Source organism: Pongo pygmaeus, chromosome 16 (assembly GCF_028885625.2).
Source record: "Pongo pygmaeus isolate AG05252 chromosome 16, NHGRI_mPonPyg2-v2.0_pri, whole genome shotgun sequence".
Classification (NCBI taxonomy): Eukaryota; Metazoa; Chordata; class Mammalia; order Primates; family Hominidae; genus Pongo; species Pongo pygmaeus.
In genome coordinates, this window is record NC_072389.2 from 77098101 (window position 1) to 77118035 (window position 19935).

At 41.7% G+C, this 19935-nt stretch overlaps 1 protein-coding gene across 3 annotated transcripts in view; it reads left to right on the plus strand.

Annotated features, from left to right (window-relative positions):
• Nucleotides 1–19935, plus strand: part of THSD4 (thrombospondin type 1 domain containing 4) — a 681844-nt gene that overhangs the window by 429697 nt on the left and 232212 nt on the right. Inside the window, exon 1 of one of the 3 annotated variants that reach the window (XM_063652718.1) lies at nucleotides 11884–12129. The exons of the other annotated variants lie outside the window; for them this stretch is intronic. Within the exon in view, the coding sequence (XP_063508788.1) occupies nucleotides 12058–12129 (72 nt within the window). The 5' untranslated portion in view covers nucleotides 11884–12057. Of the gene's footprint in view, nucleotides 1–11883; nucleotides 12130–19935 lie in introns of those variants that run through there. 3 annotated transcript variants of the gene reach the window in all.

The following is a 19935-nucleotide window of genomic DNA, read 5'->3' on the forward strand; positions in this document are numbered from 1 at the left end:
GTATATTTATATTCACAGGGTTGTGCAACTCTCACCATATTATAACTTTAGAACATTTTCATCACTCCCAAAAGTAATCCTATACCCGTTAGCAGTCACTCCCCATTTCTGCTCACCCTCCTTGGGCCTGTGAAACAACTAATCTACTCTCTGTCTCTATACATTTGCCTCTACTGGACATTTCATATAAATGGAATCATTCAACAAATGGTCTTTTGTGACTGGCTTCCTTCACTTAAGATATCTTTTCAAGGATCATCCATTTTGTAGCATGTATCAATACTTCATTTCTTTGTATTGCCAAACTATATTCTGTAGTGTGGATATACCACATTTTATATATACCTGTTCATTAGGTGATGGACATTTGAGTTGTGTCCATTTTGGGGGTTGGGCTATCATGAATAATGCTGCTACGAACATGTGGACATATGTTGTCATTTCTCTTAGGTATATATCTAAAATTGGAATTACTGGGTCATGTGGTAATTCTACATTTAACTTTTTGATACAGCTGCAGACTTTTCCAAGGCAGCTGCACCATTTTACATGACCACTAGTAGTATATAAGAGTTCCAGCTTATCCACAACCTTGCCAACATTTGTTATCACCTGTGTATTTGATTAGTGGTTTTGGTTTGCATTTCCTTAATGACTCTTGATGTTGAGCATCTTCTTCTGTGCTTATTGACCATTTGTATGTTTTTTCCTGGAGAAATGTCTATTCAAACCTTTTGCCCATTTTTAATTGAGTTTTCATTTTATTATTAAAGTATAAGAATACTTTATAGGTTCTGATACAAGTCTCTTATCAGACATGATTTGTACACTTTTTCTCCCATTCTGTGGATTGCCTTTTCACCAACTTGATGGTATCATTAGCAGCACCAGGGTCTTGAATTTTGATAAAGTCCCATTTATTTATTTTTCCTTTTTCACTTGTGCTTTTGGTGTTACACCTATAAAACCATCACCTAACCCAAGCTCATGAAGTTACTCCTGTGTTTCCTTCTAAGAGTTTTAAAATCTTAGCTCTTATAGTCAGGTCTGTATATTAGTGTCCTACGGCTTTTGTAACAGATTAGCAAATTTGGTGGCATCAGATAACAAATTTATTATCTTACAGTTCGAGAGATCAGAAGTCCAAAATGGTCTCACTAGACTGCCGTCAAGGTGTTGGCAAAACTGCAGGCCCTGTGGAGGCTTTAGGAAAGGATCCCTACTTCTGGCTCTTTCCAGCTTCTGGAGGCTGCCACATTCCTTGGTTCCCAGCTCCCCTTCATCTTCAAAGCCTGCAGGTTGAGTTCTTTTCACAACCTTCCCTCCTCTGCCTGGCCCTTCCACATTTAAGGACCCTTGTGATTAATTGTGCCTACCTTGATAATCTAAAATAATCTCTGTATTTTAAAGTCGTCAGAGTAGCTATGTTAATTCCATCTGCCACCTTGTTTTCCCTTTGCTATGTAATGTAACATATTCACGAATTTCAGGGATCAGGACGTGGACATCTTGGTGGAGACATTATTCTGCCTACCATGATCTATGATTTATTTTTTTAATGGACAAGTAAAAATTGTGTATATTTATGGTGTACCACATGATGTTTTGGGTTTATGTACACATTGTGACTGAGTAAATCAAGCTAATTCACTTATGTATTATAAGAACACTTAAAATCTCTCTTAGCAGTTTCCAAGTATATAATATATTATTATTAATTATAGTGACCATGATGTAGAATCTTTGATGTGTTTTGAGTTAATTTGTGTGTGTATGTGGGAGGAGGTGGGGTCTATCTTCATTCTTTTGCATGTAGATATCCACTTATCCTGGCACCATTTGTGGAAAAGACTATTCTTCCCTTATTGATGTAGCCTACTTTTGTCTTAAAATGTAACATCAAAATGTTATTAGTATCAGCAGTCAATGGCATGGTCACTCTAAAGGATTGGATAGGAGTTCACTTTTTGGGTATACCATAGTGTATCTAGGACCTCCCCTACGGTTAGACATTGAGTCCAACCTTTCACTGTTAACATTGTATTTAAGGGTTTTGTGTTTTTAAAAATATATTGTGGACCTGAGCCCTTTCCCACTATAAATGTTGTCAATTAGCTTTGAAATCATTCACTTCTTTCCACCATCCCGGTTTAAGCTCTTAGCCCTTTTCATCTGGACTACGCCCATAATCTTCTAACTGGTCTTCCAGCTTCCATTCTTGCCTCCCTCTAATCCCTTCGCCATACAACAGAAGTAGCCTTTGCAAAATGCAAATCTGGTCCTATAACTACTGCCCTTGCCCTTAAAGTAGATTCTCATTAAGAGAAAGAAAAAATCTCTGCATCATGGCCCCTCCCTTTGTCCTCAGCCCATCTGATGCTGGGCTGGCTCCCACTTGGTTGCTTCTATTCAGCCATACCTCCTTCCTCTCAAGTCATCAGGAAGGCAAGTATTGCTCCTCTCACAAGCCAATCTCTCTAATGAGGACAGTCTTCCTATATTACCATATATCTTTCCTTTGTAATTCTTTTCACATTGCAATTCTAAATGTATTTGTTGGGTTTCATTAATGTTGGCATCCTGCACCAGACAAAAAGTTCCATAATGATAAGAATTGAGTCTGTTTTTCCTGGTTCAAGCGGATGATAAGTACTGATATTTTCAGTAAATGGGCAAGTGAAATACATTCTCTACTGTGTATTTGGCTTTTTAAAAAATTTTATTTATTTATTTATTTTTTTTTTTTGAGACAGAGTCTCACTCTGGCCCAGGCTGGAATGCAATCACGATCACTTGTTCTCGGCTCACTGCAACTGCCTCCTAGGTTGAAGTGATTTTCACACCTCACCCTCCCAAGTAGCTGGGTTTACAGGCACATGCCACCATGCCCAGCTAATTTTTGTATTTTTAGCAGAGACAAGGTTTCACCATGTTCAGGCTGGTCTTGAACTCCTGACCTCAACTGATCCACCTACCTCAGCCTTCCAAAGTGCTGGGATTACAGACGTGAGCCACCGTGCCCAGCCTATTTGTCTTTTAATTCTGTTTATGATATTTTAAACTTACAGAATTTTAAAATATATATACAAATATATAAATATTTTCTTTTGTGTTTTTGTCTTCATATAGCTCTGCTTAAAAATCCTTCCCCACATTAAGAATATAGAAGTATAGACCCGTTTCCTTTTACTGTTTTCATACTTCCGTTGTTTGCATAAAACCTATAATCCACCTGCAATTTATTTTGTCATTGATATAAATTATAGAAATAACTTTACTCCTCAAGTGGCTGGCCACATTCCCAACCCTTTGCCTTCCTTTCCTTGATGATTTGAAGTGACTCATTGATTGCACATGAAATCCCTCTACATGTTTAGTCAGGTAAATGATCTGTCTCTTCCGTCGCTGGTTGTTTTTGCCACTGTTTTCATTATTACGGCTTCGTGCTATGTTTTAGTATCTGACAGTTACCTTTTGTAAGAAAATAAGATTTCATAAAATAATACTTTGTGCAATTTGAATTAAGGTTTACTAGACAGATAGTTATTGCTTAAAGCAGTGGTTCCCAAACCAGCAGGCATCCACAGGGCTTGTTATAACACAAATCAATGGGCTTAACCCCCAGAGTTCCTAATTCATAAGTCGGGGATGAGGCCTGATAGTTGCATTTTAAAACAAGTTCCCTGATGATGCTGATCCGGGGACCACAGTTGAGAACCTCTGCCTTAGAGCAAATACTGGAAACAAAGAATACGGTCAACATGAGAATGGTTCCGATGCGTTGTCTGAACTAGCTCCCCTGTGTGCTGTAAGAGTTAGGATGGGCCTGTATGGTTTTTTTGAGCATCTCCCTGATTGTGTCTCTGGCCCTTCTCCTGGCCCCACTTTAAATCCCTGAACCCAGTTGAGCCAAGTAACATAACCCTCCTTTCAGTGAACCTGCAAGGTGCTCAGCCTAACTGCATGGCTGCCCTGATAGTTACAAGTGCTGATCCAGCCAGGCTTTGGCCCCTTTCAGACAGAAATCAGAGAAGGGTAAGGATGCAGTGACTTCCTTTGTTGTAGATTCTCATGATTGTCCTTATCTTTAAAGAGAAGGGAGAGCAATCACCAGAAATGCAGCAGAGAACTCTTCTTTGCTTTCCTCATTTCCCACCTCTGTGGGAAATGGCTTCTTGGTTTCGTACAAAGGGAGAGTTAATTACTAACACCTGCTTCTGCTTCTCGTTTCGTGCATGGCCAGCTCCCTGACTGATAGCCAGCTGCTTTCTTGACAAGAGACTTTTTCCACCTATTCCACACAATGTCAGCATATGTAAAGAAATAAACATAGTTTGAACACTTTAGCCGTACAATATGGACCTCTGTGGAGAAACCTGCATCTTCCTTCTTCCGTCATAAAGGAATACACATTCTTTGCAGGAAATAAAATAGCCTTAGAGGTGACATCTGCTATGGTTTACTCTTCTTTATTAGTAAGAGGTAGTGCACAATTATATTTTACATGAAATGTGTGGTTTTAGGCATCATATGTTCATTTTCCCTATTTTTTGATACTCTTCGTTTCTACCACTAACATTTTCTCTTTTTAGGTCACCCAAAAGTTAGGTAGAAATTATTTGAATTTCCTTGAGGAATATACCTTCTGGGAATTTCTCCTCTGCGTTTTCTGTTTTCTGGTATCTAAGATGAACCATTAGAAGACCTCCCGTCATAAGCAGATAAGAGTTTGCTATAAAGCCCTCCTTTGCATCCATTCTCTTGTTTGGCATTCACTGAATCAGGCTATCTGTGTGCTGACTCTTGGGGCCACAGAGAAAAAGATGCATCTCTTGTTGTGGAGGGCTCACTCTGTATTGATGAAGACAATACATTAATTAACAATTACAACACATCATGATAAATATTACACTGGAAATAATCAGAGGATGTCTGGAGACAGAAGCCAGGGCAGTGCCCTCAGCTTGACAGGGAGCCTGATGAGATATAACTCCTAGAAAAAGTGACATTTAAGCGAATCATTGGGAGCAAGGAGGACTTGTGCATGGCTTCATTTCTATTCTTAACTATTATTACAACCATTATTTCATTTTATTTACTTTTTTTTTTTTTTTTGAGATGAAGTCTAGCTCTGTCGCCCAGGTTGGAGTGCAGTGGTGTGATCTTGGCTCACTGCAACCTCTGCCTCCTGGGTTCAAGCGATTCTCCTGCCTCAGCCTCCCGAGTAACTGGGATTATAGGCACGCACCACCACGCCAGGCTAATTTTTATATTTTTAGTAGAGACAGGGTTTCACCATGTTGGTCAGGCTGGTCTCGAACTCCTGACCTCATGATCCACCTGCCTCAGGCTCCCAAAGTGCTGGGATTACAGGTGTGAGCCACTGCACCTGGCCTACTTTTTTTTTTTTTTAAACAAGTCTCTGTCACCCAGGCTGGAGTGCAGTGGCAGGATCTTGGCTCACTGTAACCTCTAACTCCTGGGTTCAAGCGGTTCTCCTGTCTCAGCCTCCCGAGTAGATGGGATTACAAGCACGTGCCACCACACTCAGCTAATTTTTGTATTTTTAGTAGAGATGGGGTTTCACCATATTGGCCAGGCTGGTCTCGAACTCCTGACCTCAAGTGATCCACCCACCTCAGCCTCCCAGAGTGCTGCGATTACCAGCGTGAGGCACTGCGCCCAGCCTCATTTTATTTACTTTTTGAGTAGCAATACGTTCACATGTTTGACAGTTCAATAAATATGAAAGGGGATATAGAAATGCTGTCCACCAGTGTGGCTATTTTTCTAATAGCCACATTTTAAAAAGTAAAATGAAACAAGTGAAATTAATTTTAATACTATATTTTATTTAACCCAACATATTCAAAATATTATTTCAACATCAAATCAACGTAAAAATATATGAATGAGATATTTTACATTCTTTTGTTTATACCAAGTTTTCAAATTGTATGAAGTGCATTTTACACTTACAGGATATTACAATTTGGAATAGCCACATTTCCACTGCTCAGTATTTGTGCATGGCTAAGTGGCTGCAGTATGAGACAGCACAGATGTATAATAATAAATTTTCCTCGCATTTCTGTCCTGAAGCAACTCAGTTTCCCTCCCTAGAGGTAACCATTGTTGGTAGTCTCCAGTGTGTTCTTCCACAGATAGCACATAGACAAGCAATTATAAACATGCATATGCAAATAATAGGATGGTAATCACACCTCTGAGCATCTTACTTTTTTCACTCAATAAATCTTGGATATGTTTCATATCATTACATAGGAAGCAAACTCAATTTTTTGTTGTCGTTGCTTCAGGGTACCTCATTTTATGGATGTCACAAATTATTCAATTAGTCCCTATTGATGGGCATTTAGGTGGTTTCCAATATTTGGTGCTTATGAACAATTTGGGCTAAGTTTTTAGAGACAAAAAGCAACAGGAGCTAGCTCAGTGAGGATGGGGGAATGACCTTTCTCGAGAAAGGGAGTACCAGGAAAGAAGGTGTGGTGCACAAGGACACATGGTATTTGAGATAATTTCTTGTGGCTTAAGATGGCTGGAGAATGAAGTGTGTGTGAACACAAGACAGGAGGAGGAGGCTGGAAGGGCAGGAAGAGAATTGCAAACACTCTTGTAATTGTCATATGAAGGGATTTGGACTTCATCCCAAAGGACACCCATCAAAAGATTTTAAGGAGCAGAGGAGTATAAATAAATGTTTGAATTAATGAATATATGGAAGAGGAGGGACAATCATCCATACTGCTGAATTCTGGTTAAATGTAGAAGGCATGAGAGAAACAGAAAATCACCATTAGAACACTGCAGTAATAATTACTGCAGGCAAGATCTACAGATGAGTATTAAAATTAGCAGAGAAAACAGGATATTTGCATAGCCTCAAAGTATCTCCTCTAAAATATTTATGAATTTGTGATGGTTTTAACATATGTTGGAATATTCTTTGATACTCCCCCTCCAGGAAGGATATCTTAATTCTATGGGATTTACTGATTCATTTCTAATGAATAGGATATGGAAAAGGAAAAAATACCATCTTTACAGTGGAGAAACCTGGCAGATACCACCTGAACCACATGGTCAAGGTTAACATCATCAGTGATAAGTCATATTGAAATAGAATACCCTGACGAATGTGATAAGAAGGGCATTTTGCTTCTATAGTATTCTTCGTAAAAACTCATTAACCCCTGTCTAATCATGAAAAAAACGTTAGAAAAAACCAAATTGGGCCGGGCCCAGTGTCTCACGCCTGTAATCCCAGCACTTTGGGAGGCCGAGGTAGGTGGATCACGAGATCAGGAGATGGAGACCATCCTGGCTAACACAGTGAAACCTTGTCTCTACTAAGATACAAAAAATTAGCTGGGTGTGGTGGCGGGCACTTGTAGTCCCAGCTACTCGGGAGGCTGAGGCAGGAGAATGGCGTGAACCCGGGAGGCGGAGCTTGCAGTGAGCCAAGATTGTGCCACTGCACTCCAGCCTGGGTGACAGAGCAAGACTCTGTCTCAAAAAAAAAAAAAGAAAAAAACAAATTGAAGGATAATCTAAAAAGTACCTGAGCAGTAGTCTTCAAGAGCATCAAGGTCATGAAAAACAAAGAAAGGCTGAGAAATGGTCACAGACCAGGAGAGACCACAGAAATGTGATGACTAAATGTAATTGTGGTCTCCTGGATTGGGTCCTGGAATAGAAAAAGTACATTTTGGAGAAAAACTGGGGAAATGTGAGTCTGTAGTTTAGTTAATATTATTGTGCCAATGTTAACATCTTAGTTTTCATAAATGTATCATAGTTATGTAAGATGTTAACATTGTGAAGAGATGCCATGATATTCTGTGCTGTCTTTGCAATTTTTCGTAAATCTAAAGTTATTTCAAAAGAAAAAAGTTAGAAAAAAATCAGGAGAGTGACATGATTGGAATCACATTTTAGAAGATCCCAGTGGCTGCACTGGGAAAGAGGGCTGGAAGGAGAAAAGAACAGAACAAGAAGGTTGCTACATAAAGTCAAGAAGAGATGATGGAGGGCTGGATGGGAGCAGGGCAGCAGGAATGTGGGGCCATAGACCTGTTGGGGAGCTCTCTAGAAGGAAACTCAATCAGACCCAATGATGGTTTGGATGAAAAAGCAAAGGAGTGGGAGGACCCTGTTATCAGCCCCTGGGAATTATATGGATAATGATGTCATTTACTGAGATGGAGGAAACAGGAGGAAGAACAGGTTTCAGGGAAACACTAGCTCAGTTTTAGACCTGCTGAATTTGGAGTACATTTGAGGAATGCAAGTATCCATTAGGCAACTGGGTATATCCACCTACAGGTCAGGAGGGAGACCTGGCTACAGATGGTTGTAGAGAATCATGGATGTGGGCCGGGTGTGGTGGCTCATACCTGTAATCCCAGCACTTTGGCAGGCCAAGGCAGGTGGATCACCTGAGGTTGGGAGTTCGAGACCTGCCTGACCAACATGGAGAAACCCTGTGTCTACTAAAAAATACAAAATTAGCCAGGCATGGTGGTGCAAGCCTGTAATCCCAGCTACTCGGGAGGCTGAGGCAGGAGAATTGTTTGAACACGGGAGGCGGAGGTTGCAATGAGCTGAGGTTGCACCATTGCACTCCAGCCTGGGCAACAAGAGCGAAACTCCATCTCAAAAAATAAAAATAAAAAAAGAGTTATGGATGTGTAAAGCATTGGGGCCATTGGAATGATAAGATGGCCCAACAAGGGCAGATAGAGAGGAGACAGGGCCTAGAATATAGGATTTTAGGAGCTAGGCCCAGGGTGTGTCAAGGAGTCCAGAGAAATGGTGACAAGGCAATGCTGTCATTAAGAGTCAGGCTCTGGACAAAGGCTTTTAGGGTCAGAATGCCAACTGCCACCTACCGCTGTGTGACGTGGAGCAAATTATTTAATAAGACTGTTGTCATGGTTACATGAAACTATTTTAAAAGTTTTTAAAATAATTCTAGTAATACTGGGCTCATAGTGCTCAATGAATGTTGGCTAATTAGAGGCAAAGGAAATCTAGAGCCATAGCCCTGGAAGCTATGGAAAGAGAGTGGTTCAAACAGGAGGACATATGTTTCACACCCATTAATATGGTTATTGTCAAAAAAGTGGAAAATAATAAGTGTTGTCAAGGAGATAGAGAAATTGAACCTTCGTGCATTGCTGGTGAGAATGCAAAATGGTGCCGCCACTATGGAGAACAGTTTGGTAGCTTCTCAAAAAGTTAAACATAGAATTACCGTATGATTCAGTGATTCTACTCCTAGATATATATTTAAAAGAATGGAAAGCAGGGATTCAAATAGATACTTGTACACCCATGGTCATAGCAGCATTATGCATAATAGCCAAATCGTAGAAACAATTCAAGTGTCCATTAACAGATGGATGAATAAACAAAATATGGTATATCCATACAATGGAATATTGTTTAACCTTAAAAAGGAATGAAGTTTTGATACCTGTTACAGAGTGGATGAACTTTGGGAACATACTCTGTGAAATCAGACACAAAAGGACAAATATTGTAGTGTATGATTCCACTTATATGAAGTACCTAGACTAGGAAAACTCATGGAGACAGACAGTAGCGTAGAGGTTGCCAGGGGCTTGGAGGAGGGGAAATGGAGAGGTAGTGTTCAATGAATACAGAGTTTTTGTTTGGGATAATGGAAAAGTTCTAGAAATGAATAGTGGTGATGGCTGCACAACGTTGTGAATGTACTTAACGCCACTCAATTGTATACTTAGTAATGGCCAAAATGATAAATCTATGTTTTCTATATGTTACCACAATATTAAAAGGAGGACATGGTTACAGAGAAGTAGATAAGTTCTTAATGATTCTCTTTTGAATTTTGTGACACAGGGGCTATTGGTGACCTTTCCAGAGCCCTTGCAATAGAGCAGACAGGTCAAAAGATTGCAGTGGATTGAAGGATGATTGAGAAGTGTCTAGACCAGGGGCTGGCAAACTACTGTCAAATCTGGCCACCTGCCTGTTTTTACAAATAAAGTTTTATTGGAACACAGCCACACCCGTTCATGTGTGTGTTGTCTGTGGTTGCTTTTATGCTATAATGGCGGAGTTGAGTAGTTGCTACTGAGACCACATGGTCTGTAAAACCTAAAATATTTACCATCTGGCCTTTTACAGAAAGTTTCCCAACCCCTGGCTAGACAACACTCCTGGTCTTTCAAGAACTTTGGCTTTCTTAAATAATTCCTGCATTTCTCATGAGGTTACTCAGTAGATAACTTTGCCCCTTCAGTTAGGTAGCAGAACAGAACCAAAGCTGAACAGTAACAATGACTAAGAAGGAGGAAGAGGAAAAATTCATTCCTTTCTTTCCTTAACTGGAGATATTATCCTCGCTATACCTTTTTTTCTCTTATAGCCCTGGAAAAAGGAATGAAAATTCTTCCCTCCCTGTCCCCTGCCAAAAAACTCCCCACTGGTAAATGGTCATGTGACTGGTGATAATAAACTTTCTGAGATGGCTACGAACTGCAGTTAGGTTTAAAGTTTCCTCATTAATGCAGGAAAATGCTCATAACCTGAGGCTTTTCAAGTGTATATTAATTTACTTTCTGGGGCTGGCTGCTGATATTTATTTCAGATCAAAGAGAAAGCCTGTGTCTTTAGTAGTTACTGTGTGCCAGGAACTATGCCACATTTTGTGCCTAGGTGAGCTCATTGATAGTCATCATAACCATAGGATGGCATTTCCCTATTTCACAGGAGGGGAGACTAGGGCTCACCAGGGTTAAATACTCACCCGGAGACACACATGAAGAGTTTGAAGTACAACTGGAGTTTAACCCACACCTGCCTAATTCCAGGACCTCAGGGTGTTTCCACTGTACCATGCAGTCATTCTATCCTCTGTGGCCATCAAGAGCCTCAGAATAGCACCTTGAGCCCATTCTAGGCAGAATACAATACTTGATGGGTTCTAATCCATTTTAAACCATGATCCCTGCTATTTCAGGATAACAGGTGACCATGTAAAGTGTATCTCAAATGCACTGTAGGCTTTAGGAAGACCCTTTTCCCAGCCTGCTCCCCATGCTCCCAAGCCCCACTTTGATGGTGTATGTGAGTCTACTCAGAGGTAGCTCTTATTTCCGTAAAACCATCCTGCATTTCAGTGTACTCTGACAGCACTGTCTGACACTTGGGATTCACTTGTTCCTGTGTTACCACCTATTTTTACATTTTCTGCAATAATTCCTCAAGCTCTTGGTTAGGCATAGTGACCCAGGGATGCAGCAAGAGGGGGATACAGTGACTTCCACAGTTCCCATCCATTTGTGTCTATACAACTGGTGCACAAACACACGTCACCCTTGTGACTTCTTTCCCCGTTAAGGCTGCCCTTGATAATGCAGCCTTTAACTGCCTAGATTTCTGCAGCCATCAAATCAGATCTAAAAGGGAACTCAGAAGTCATTCACCCAACCTTTGTACAAGTGAGAAAAATAAACTGCAGCCCAGAGAGGGCTGGCAACTTGTCCAGGCAAACACAGCTTGTCAGCCCCAGATCCTGGACTAGGAAGGCCCTGGCTCTCCCGGTTCCCAGCCCGGAGCTCATCCTGCTGCAATTCACTGCCTCCTCCCTGCCTCAGTTGACAAGGTAGGGGCTGTCCCCCTGCATGTGGCGTGCTTACCTTGGAACCCTTTTCATGAATGAGACCAGATGCAGAACTCCACATTGATCATTTCTGTCCCTCCCCTTTCTGCTTTCTGTTAAAGGCAGCCCCCAGCTCCCAGCTGGCTCCTGTCCCCTCCCCCAGCCGGGAGAAGTTATTACATGAAGAGATCAGCTTACCAGTTTTCTTCAGAACAGAGGCTGAGCTCGAAGCGCCGGGTAGTACAGTGAGGGAGAGCCGAGGGAACCAGCGCGGTGCCTAGCGGAACTCCAGGGCTGGAATCCCGAGACACAAGTGCATCTGCTAGCTGTTAGCACTTGGCAGACAGAGTTCTCCTCTAGGGTAGTTCTAACTTTGGGTAATAATGTTTGTCAGCTACCTGATATTAACATTGCTCCACGTTCAAACAGCAGTGTTAGCAAGACCTGGGGGAGAGGTAAGCCAAATAAAATATCTTGTCAGAAGTTGTATTTTTTTTCAGCATTATATTTCCTCTTCTATCTACCAAGAGGGATCAGGGAATGGAATTTTATGGGGTACAAAGAGTAATGTTTTATGTTACTTTTGTAGGCTTCTCTTGCCTTTTCTTATATGAAGACTTTTCTTCTTGAAGAATTTTATAATTTCTAAAATATCATTCTGAAGCTGTCTGTGCAGTTGCCACACTGGGAAGTTGCTCTGGCCTTAGTGACAGATGCCTGTAGCACGCACGTTTCGCCTGCTGTAGCGGAAAAAAAAAAAAAACATGCCATGTCAGATTTTGTTAGGGACTGTTATGTTACCTTTTGAGAACTTTTCTCCAGTGCTGCAGAGAGAATGTACATGCTAGGGGAATTGCTTTTCTTCCCTGCTTTTGCAACCCTTCTCTCTTTTTTTTTCTTTGATGTGCTTGGAAAAATCTGTGCTTAACTTTCTATCATAGGTTTGAAGAGGGATAATGATATACAACAGGGCTAGGAGTGTGCCCAGATGTACCTTAGCAGGGAAACATGTTTTAAGTTCATGAGGATGATTTATTATTATTGGTTTAGTTCATGTGATTGTTGGGTACAGTTTTTTTTTTTTTTTTTTTTTAACATCAGTGATACCTCCTGGAGTCGGTTTTTGATGCAGGCAAAGAGATTGGGATAGATGATCATTGAGCCCGGAGAGGGAAGCACCTTGGTGTATCCACCCTCACCTGCAAACAAGCCTGCAATGTATTTCCCTCATCCACTCCTTTCCCTCCTTACCCTGATGCCTGAGTAATGAAAGGACAGCCTTTCTCCTGCATCCATCTTCCTCTTTGAAAAGCCAAGTGAAAAGTGTATCTCCTAAAAAGGCCATGAGGCCACTTCACAGCTTTGCCTTTTGTTAGTCTTGTCAGGGACCAAGCAGGCTCTGAAAGCCTAATGTAATTACTTTCCCTTGTCTAAGAAGAGTGGAAGTGGGAGCGCTCCCAAGCCCACGGCTGCAAGGTTAGCTGTGGTTTCAGCAGGCTTGTTGCTCTGTTCAAAACAGACATGCAGCTCAGAGACATGCAGCAACGGGTCATTTGTTGTAGGCTTTTCGCCTATTAGTTACTCATGTCCTCTGCTCTGTAGATATTTTCTGGGCCTGTGGGGGGATTGAGCCCTCGAATGGGAGCAGGAGGAACTGAATGGGTGAGTGATGCTGGAAGCTGAAAGCAGACCATTGCCCTCTAGTTGTAGTTGAAGTTCACAGTTTCCCTGTTGATTTTTTTAGTGTGTAGAGTAAATGACACATGGGCTGGCCTCACTCAGCCTGGAGCATTTAAGCAGGCGAGAGGAGAGCTCATATGGAAAATATTTCTATCACGGCTGCATGCACATATGGTCTGGGGAGACCCCCGAACTGAGCAAATCACAGCACTCCAGCAGCCCCTCAGTGGCATGCCAATTATTCTTGTTAACAGCAAGCAAAGGGCAGGCTTTAGTTACCTGCACACAGCTGGTTCATGGGGAAGGCCACGCTGGAATATGTGTGCCCCTAGCCTTGTGTCACATGCAGAGTGGCAAATGGCTCTGCTTTACCTGACAATCAGCAAAGCAGATGAAAAATGAAAGGGATTATACAGGCTCACCCAAATCTTGGTGCTTTTCAGACAGTGCTCAGCGTTTGAGAGAGGAAGGCAGAGGTTTTGTCTTATGAGTTGAAAGTGTGTGTGCTTAACATGAATAGCCAGAAAACCCGATCAGAGGTAGTGAGATGCCTGCCCTCCTGCCCCTTTGTTCCACTCTGCTTTGCTAAATAAAGATCCTCTTGGGCCTCTTCCTCTTTTCTTTCTTGCTTTCCCTCTTTCCCCTAGTGTGTGCATGTGTGTGCATGCATGTGTGAGTGTGTGTGTGTTTCTGCGCTGTTGGCTCCAGAACGCCTGAACTCCTAGGAAATTATACAATTAGGATTCCTTTTTCCTTCTTGGAAATGAAATGATGAGGAAGGAGCATGAGTATGAGTAGCCCCCACCTCTTCCTTAAAAAGAATGTAGTGTATATAGAGCTTTGAAGAATGTGGCATATATTTATAAGAGCCTCTTTTTTATTGTCGTGTTACTTGCAAAACTTACCCATAAACATGTGGCGTCGTCACTAAGTCACCAAGATTTTCCTTTTCTCTGCCAGCTGGTTTTCTTGCAGGTTTTAATTATGTTCCCTTTGGATGTTCCTAAAAACACATGAGGAGAAGGAAGAATGGGTAAGAAAGCGTCATACACCTGGGGGCGCTTGGAGGGCTATGTTCTCAACGTGGGGCTGGAAGCCAAGCGACACATTCTGGGAAGCAGTTTACAGTCAGTTTTCTAGGATGTGAGGTCCTTTCAGATAAGCAGGGCCTGGCAGGTGGTGAGAGGAGGGGTGTGATGCAAAGCAAGCCTTGTTTGGCGTCCTGTGGCTGGCAATGTCAGCGCTGGTGACTGTGGTCCAAGGACAGAACAACCTGGTATGGTGTCAGTGCATGGGTTGGAGAACAGACACAGAAAAGAACTGTGCCTTCTTTAATTTTCCCATTGCCAGAGCATTAAACTCAGAACAGTGAGATCATGAGAATCCCTTTTGTCCTAGTCAAGGTTAGGGTGGCAACCATGTACACTTGTACGGATGGGGTGTATCCCCGAAAAGACTGTAAAGGACTTTTAAAGTCAAGCTGGACTTTTGATGCATTTGTCAGCGTGGGGAGTGTGCCAACGTGCAGCATCTTTACAGGATGCAGCAGAATGGTGGGGAAGGGGAGGTGGGAATAGGAGGCTTGCATTTTCTTTCTTGAACTTGGACTTACCTTCTCGGATAAGACCAATGAGACATTCTTATATGTAGGGACAGGGAGGGAGATGCAACTAGAAATCTGCTACATTCCGTATTTGGAATAATATGATAAACTCTGGAAAGTGTGGTCAAAAAGATGTTCTTTAATTTTTTTTTTTTTTTTTTTTTTGAGACAGAGTCTCGCTCTGTCGCCCAGGCTGGAGTGCAGTGGCACAATCTCGGCTCACTGCAAGCTCTGCCTCCTGGGTTCACGCCATTCTCCCGCGTCAGCCTCCCAAGTAGCTGGGACTACAGGCGCCCACCACCACGCCTGGCGAATTTTGTTTTTGTATTCTCAGTAGAGACGGGGTTTCACCGTATTAGCCAGGATGGTCTCGATCTCCTGACCTCATGACCTCATGATCCGCCCACCTCAGCCTCCCAGTCCTGGGATTACAGGCGTAGATGTTCTTTAATTTTGATGGTACAATATGGCGAAACCTATCAAAATGAAAAATAAATATCTTAACTGTTGATGGGTACAGACAAGGTTTCTTTTCATGGTGATGAAAGTGTCTTGGAATTAGGTAGTGGTGATGGTTGCACAATTTTGTGACTATCCTAAAAACTACTGAACCATATCCTTTAAAAGAACAAATTTTATAGTATGTAAATTATATCACAATTTTTTACATTAAAAATAAATAAATGTCTTTTGGATCCAGATTTTCCATTTCTAAGACATTTTATCATATAGGTCTACTCTGAGTGTGTAAAATGTTCTATGAGCCACCTGTCGTAATTTGGTCCTTTCCATCCTACTGTCCTAGTGATAAGGCATGCTGTGCAGGTGTTCAGAAAGAATGAGGTAGCTCTAGATGTGCAATGAAATGACTACCAGGATATGCTTTTAGGTAAGAAAAGCAAATTGAATGTGCATAAAATGCTCCCATTGTGTAAAATGTGTTATGGACTATAATCACCATTGCAAATGCTACCAAGTGTATTAACCCGTGCTGAAAAAAGAAAGGTGAAAAGACCAGATCTTTGTCTTTGATGAGCTTTTACTCTAAAAGGGGCACAGAATACAACAGTGAATGATCATGCAATAAGGATCTCTCATTAATTGCAAGAGCAATGGGAAGCTACCTAAGAAAGCAAAGAAAGATTCCACAAATGATGACATATTTGAACTGAGGCTTGAAGGGCTGTGTGTTGGGGGTCTTCAAGATAACCCCTAAGATTCAATTATCTGTCGTGATTCAGTGACTCAGCATACATTGGCATTCACAGCTATGATTTATTACAGTGAAAGTATACGAAGAAAATCAACAAAGGGAAAAGGTTCATGGGGTAAAGTCTGGGGGAAACGAGATGGAAGCTCCCAAGGTTTTTTTTTTTCCCCCCCCAGGGAAGGCATACAGGACCCGCTTACTTCCCCCTAGCAATGGGTTATGACAACACATGGGAAATGTTGCCAGCTAGGAAGCTTGTTAGAGGCCTAGAGCCCAGCATCTTTATTGGGGCTGACCACATGCACACCCTCTGCCTACCAGCTAACAAAATTCCAGACTCCCACAAGGAAAGCAGGTGTTCAGCATAAACCATATTGTCTATACAGTAGAGGCGCAGCAAGCAAGCCACCCTTACCAGTTCTGGGAATGATGGGAACCCTCCCCAAATCCAAGTTACCAGATGCCAGCCTAGGGCCAGCCTTGTAAGCAGATCTTTTCAAGGAGAGCCGTCAGGTCTGCAATCTTAACTCTTTTCTGATGGATAGGTAAGCATTTTAAGTGGGAAAAGAGGGGGAGCATTCCAGGCAGAGGGAAAACATCTATAGAGCCCCAGAAATAAGAAAGGACATGGCATGTTCTGGAAACAATGCATAGTTCAGATCACAGAAGCATCCATTGTGAGGGGATGTGGCAGGAAATTTGTCAGTCAGCTCGATTCTGAGAACTGGAGTTTTTCTCTGGGCCTATGAAAGTTCTCAAAATTCTAGATCTACAGTCTTAAGATTATCTTTTTTATGACATGTCATTTAGGTCATCATTGCAGGACATTTTCTTCTTCATAAATTATTGAAATTATTTCCTAAGGAGTAAATCAAATTAAATAATGAATGTAGGACTGCTTTGTAAGCAGTGACACCCTTTATTTAAAAAACTAGTTGTCACTCTTCGTTCCTAGAGTGTTATTTGTGGCAAATAGAAATGAAGGGTCAGTGTAATGACCTTAATGACTATTTTGTGGTACACAATTCTCCCTGGCTTCGCCTTTCTTTTTCTAGTGTCTAAAATAGCAAATCAGCTATGTGGAACTCACTTGCTAATGCAAGACCCAAGTTTGAGCCTTGGGTCAATCACTTGGGTGAAAAGTCACCATATGACTTTTCTCATTTAAATGTTTTTGTTGTTGTTGTTGTTGAGACAGAGTCTCACCCTGTCACCCAGGTTGGAGTGTAGTGGTGCCATCTCAGCTCACTGAAACCTCTGCCTTCCAGCTTCAAGAGAGTCTTCTGCTTCAGCCTCCTGAGTAGCTGGGATTACAGGTGCCCGCCACCATGCTGGCTAATTTTTGTATTTTTAGTAGAGATGGAGTTTCACTCTGGTCTCCAACTCCTGACTTCAAGTGATCCGCCCGCCTTGGCCTCCCAAAGTGCTGGGATTATAGGCATGAGCCACCACACCAGCCTAGCAATTTTTTTACATTATAAAAACCGTTGTAAAAACAAATTCAAGCAAACAAATACAGAGAATAAAAGTTAAAGGTTCCTCTTTACCGTCATTCTCTCCCCTACCCTTCTTCCCTGCCCAGATGAAACCATTGTTAACAATTTAGCATCTGTACTTCTAGAACCATTCTTGTACATTTATAAACATAAGGGTATGTGCCTATGTGTGTGTCTGTGGGTTTATGTGCATATGTGTATGTGTATGCCTATGACTTGAAATGGCAGAGTTTTTCCTTTTCTGATACCTGTGCTTCTTGTTTCTACCTCATGTCTAACTGCATTTGCTAGAACTTCCAGAATACAGTACTGAGTAAGATAAATGAACGTGAACATTCCTGTCTTCTACTAGACTTTTTTTTTTTTTTTTTTTTTTTTGAGATGCAGTTTTGCTCTTGTTGCCCAGGCTGGAGTGCAATGGCGTGATCTCGGCTCACTGCAACCTCCACCTCCCGGGTTCAAGCGATTCTCCTGCCTCAGCCTCCCGAATAGCTGGGATTACAGGTTTTGTGCCACCATACCCAGTTAATTTTTGTATTTCAGGAGAGACTGGGTTTCACCATGTTGGCCAGGCTGGTCTGGAACTCCTGACCTCAGGTGATCCACCCGCCTCGAACTCTCAAAGTGCTGGGATGAGCCACCGCGCCCAGCTCTTCCAGACTTAAATGGGAATGTTTCTAATATTTTATCACTAAGTATGATACCTGTCAGAGATTTAGGTAGATACATTTTATCCAGTTACAAGTTTATTTCTCAGTTTTATCAGGAGTGATTGCTGAATTTTATCAAATATTGTTTGCCTTTATCAAAATGCTCATATGAGTTGTTTCCATTAATCTACTTATATAGTGAATATATTATGGATTTCTTAATGTTGGACTGTCTTTGCATTCTTGGAATTAACTGTCTTAATCATGATTTCTTCATTAAATTTGCTACTGTATTTGATTTATAAATATTTTAAATTTTTTCTTCTTTTTAAATAAGTGTTATTGGCTGTCGGCTGTATTTTATTATGCTAGACCAGGGTTTTGATAGTTTTGTAAAATCAATTCAGAAGTCTTTCATCTTTTTGTATGCCTTGAAACAGTTTTGTTTTGTTTTGTTTGTTTGTGTTTTGTTTTGTTTTGTTTTGTTTTGTTTTTTCAGACGGAGTCTTGCTCTGTCACCCAGGCTGGAGTGCAGTGGCACGATCTCAGCTCACTGCAAGCTCCGCCTCCCGGATTCACGCCATTCTCTTGCCTCAGCCTCCTGAGTAGCTGGGACTACAGGCGCCCGCCACCATGCCCGACTAATATTTTTTTTAGTAGAGACGGGTTTCACCATGTTAACCAGGATGGTCTCCATCTGCTGACCTCGTGATCTGCCTGCCTCGGCCTCCCGAAGTGCTGAGATTACAGGCGTGAGACACCGTGCCCCAGTTTTTTTTGTTTGAGACAGTATCTCACTCTGTCACCCAGGCTGGAAGTGCAGTGCCCCAATCACGTCTCACTGCAGCCTCAACCTCCCAGGCTCAAGTAATCCTCCTGCCTCAGCCTTCCAAGTAACTAGGACTACAGGCATGTGCCACCATGCCCAGCTAATTTTTTACTTTTTGTAGAGACAGGGTCTCACTGTGTTAACTGTGGTCCCCAGACTGGTCTTGAACTCCTGGACCCAAGTGATCCTCCCACCTCAGACTCCCCAAGTACTAAGATTACAGGTGTGAGCCACCACACCCAGCCTCTGAAACAGTTTAAACAACCAAGCAGTTACCTTTTTTTTTTTTGAAGGTTTATTGAGCTCAACCGTAATACCATCCAGCTCTTTAGTGGGGTGATGGTATTTGAGTATTTTTTTTAACCATTTATTTTATTTCTTAAAAAGGTATAATACTGAATATATGTAGGAGAACATATGTAATATATAACAATTAGGAAGTAGAATAATAAAGCAAACAAGTATGAACTCACCACACAACTAAAGAAATCAAAATTCCCAGTACTGTGCACTTCTCCCCACTCGTGTCCTCCTCGCTTCTCTCCTTGAGAGACAACCATCACCCTGAATTTTATGGTTTTCACTTCATTGCTTTTATTTATAATATAATCACAGGTGTGTGTCTGAAGAATATACTATTTGGGCCTGGTGCAGTGGCTCATGCCTCTGATCCCAGCACTTTGAGAGGCTGCTTGCTAGAACTTCCAGAATACAGTACTGAATTGGTGGGTCATGGAGAATGTGTTTGTTTAACTCTACAGTTAATGTCAGATTGCTTTCCACAGCAGTTGTA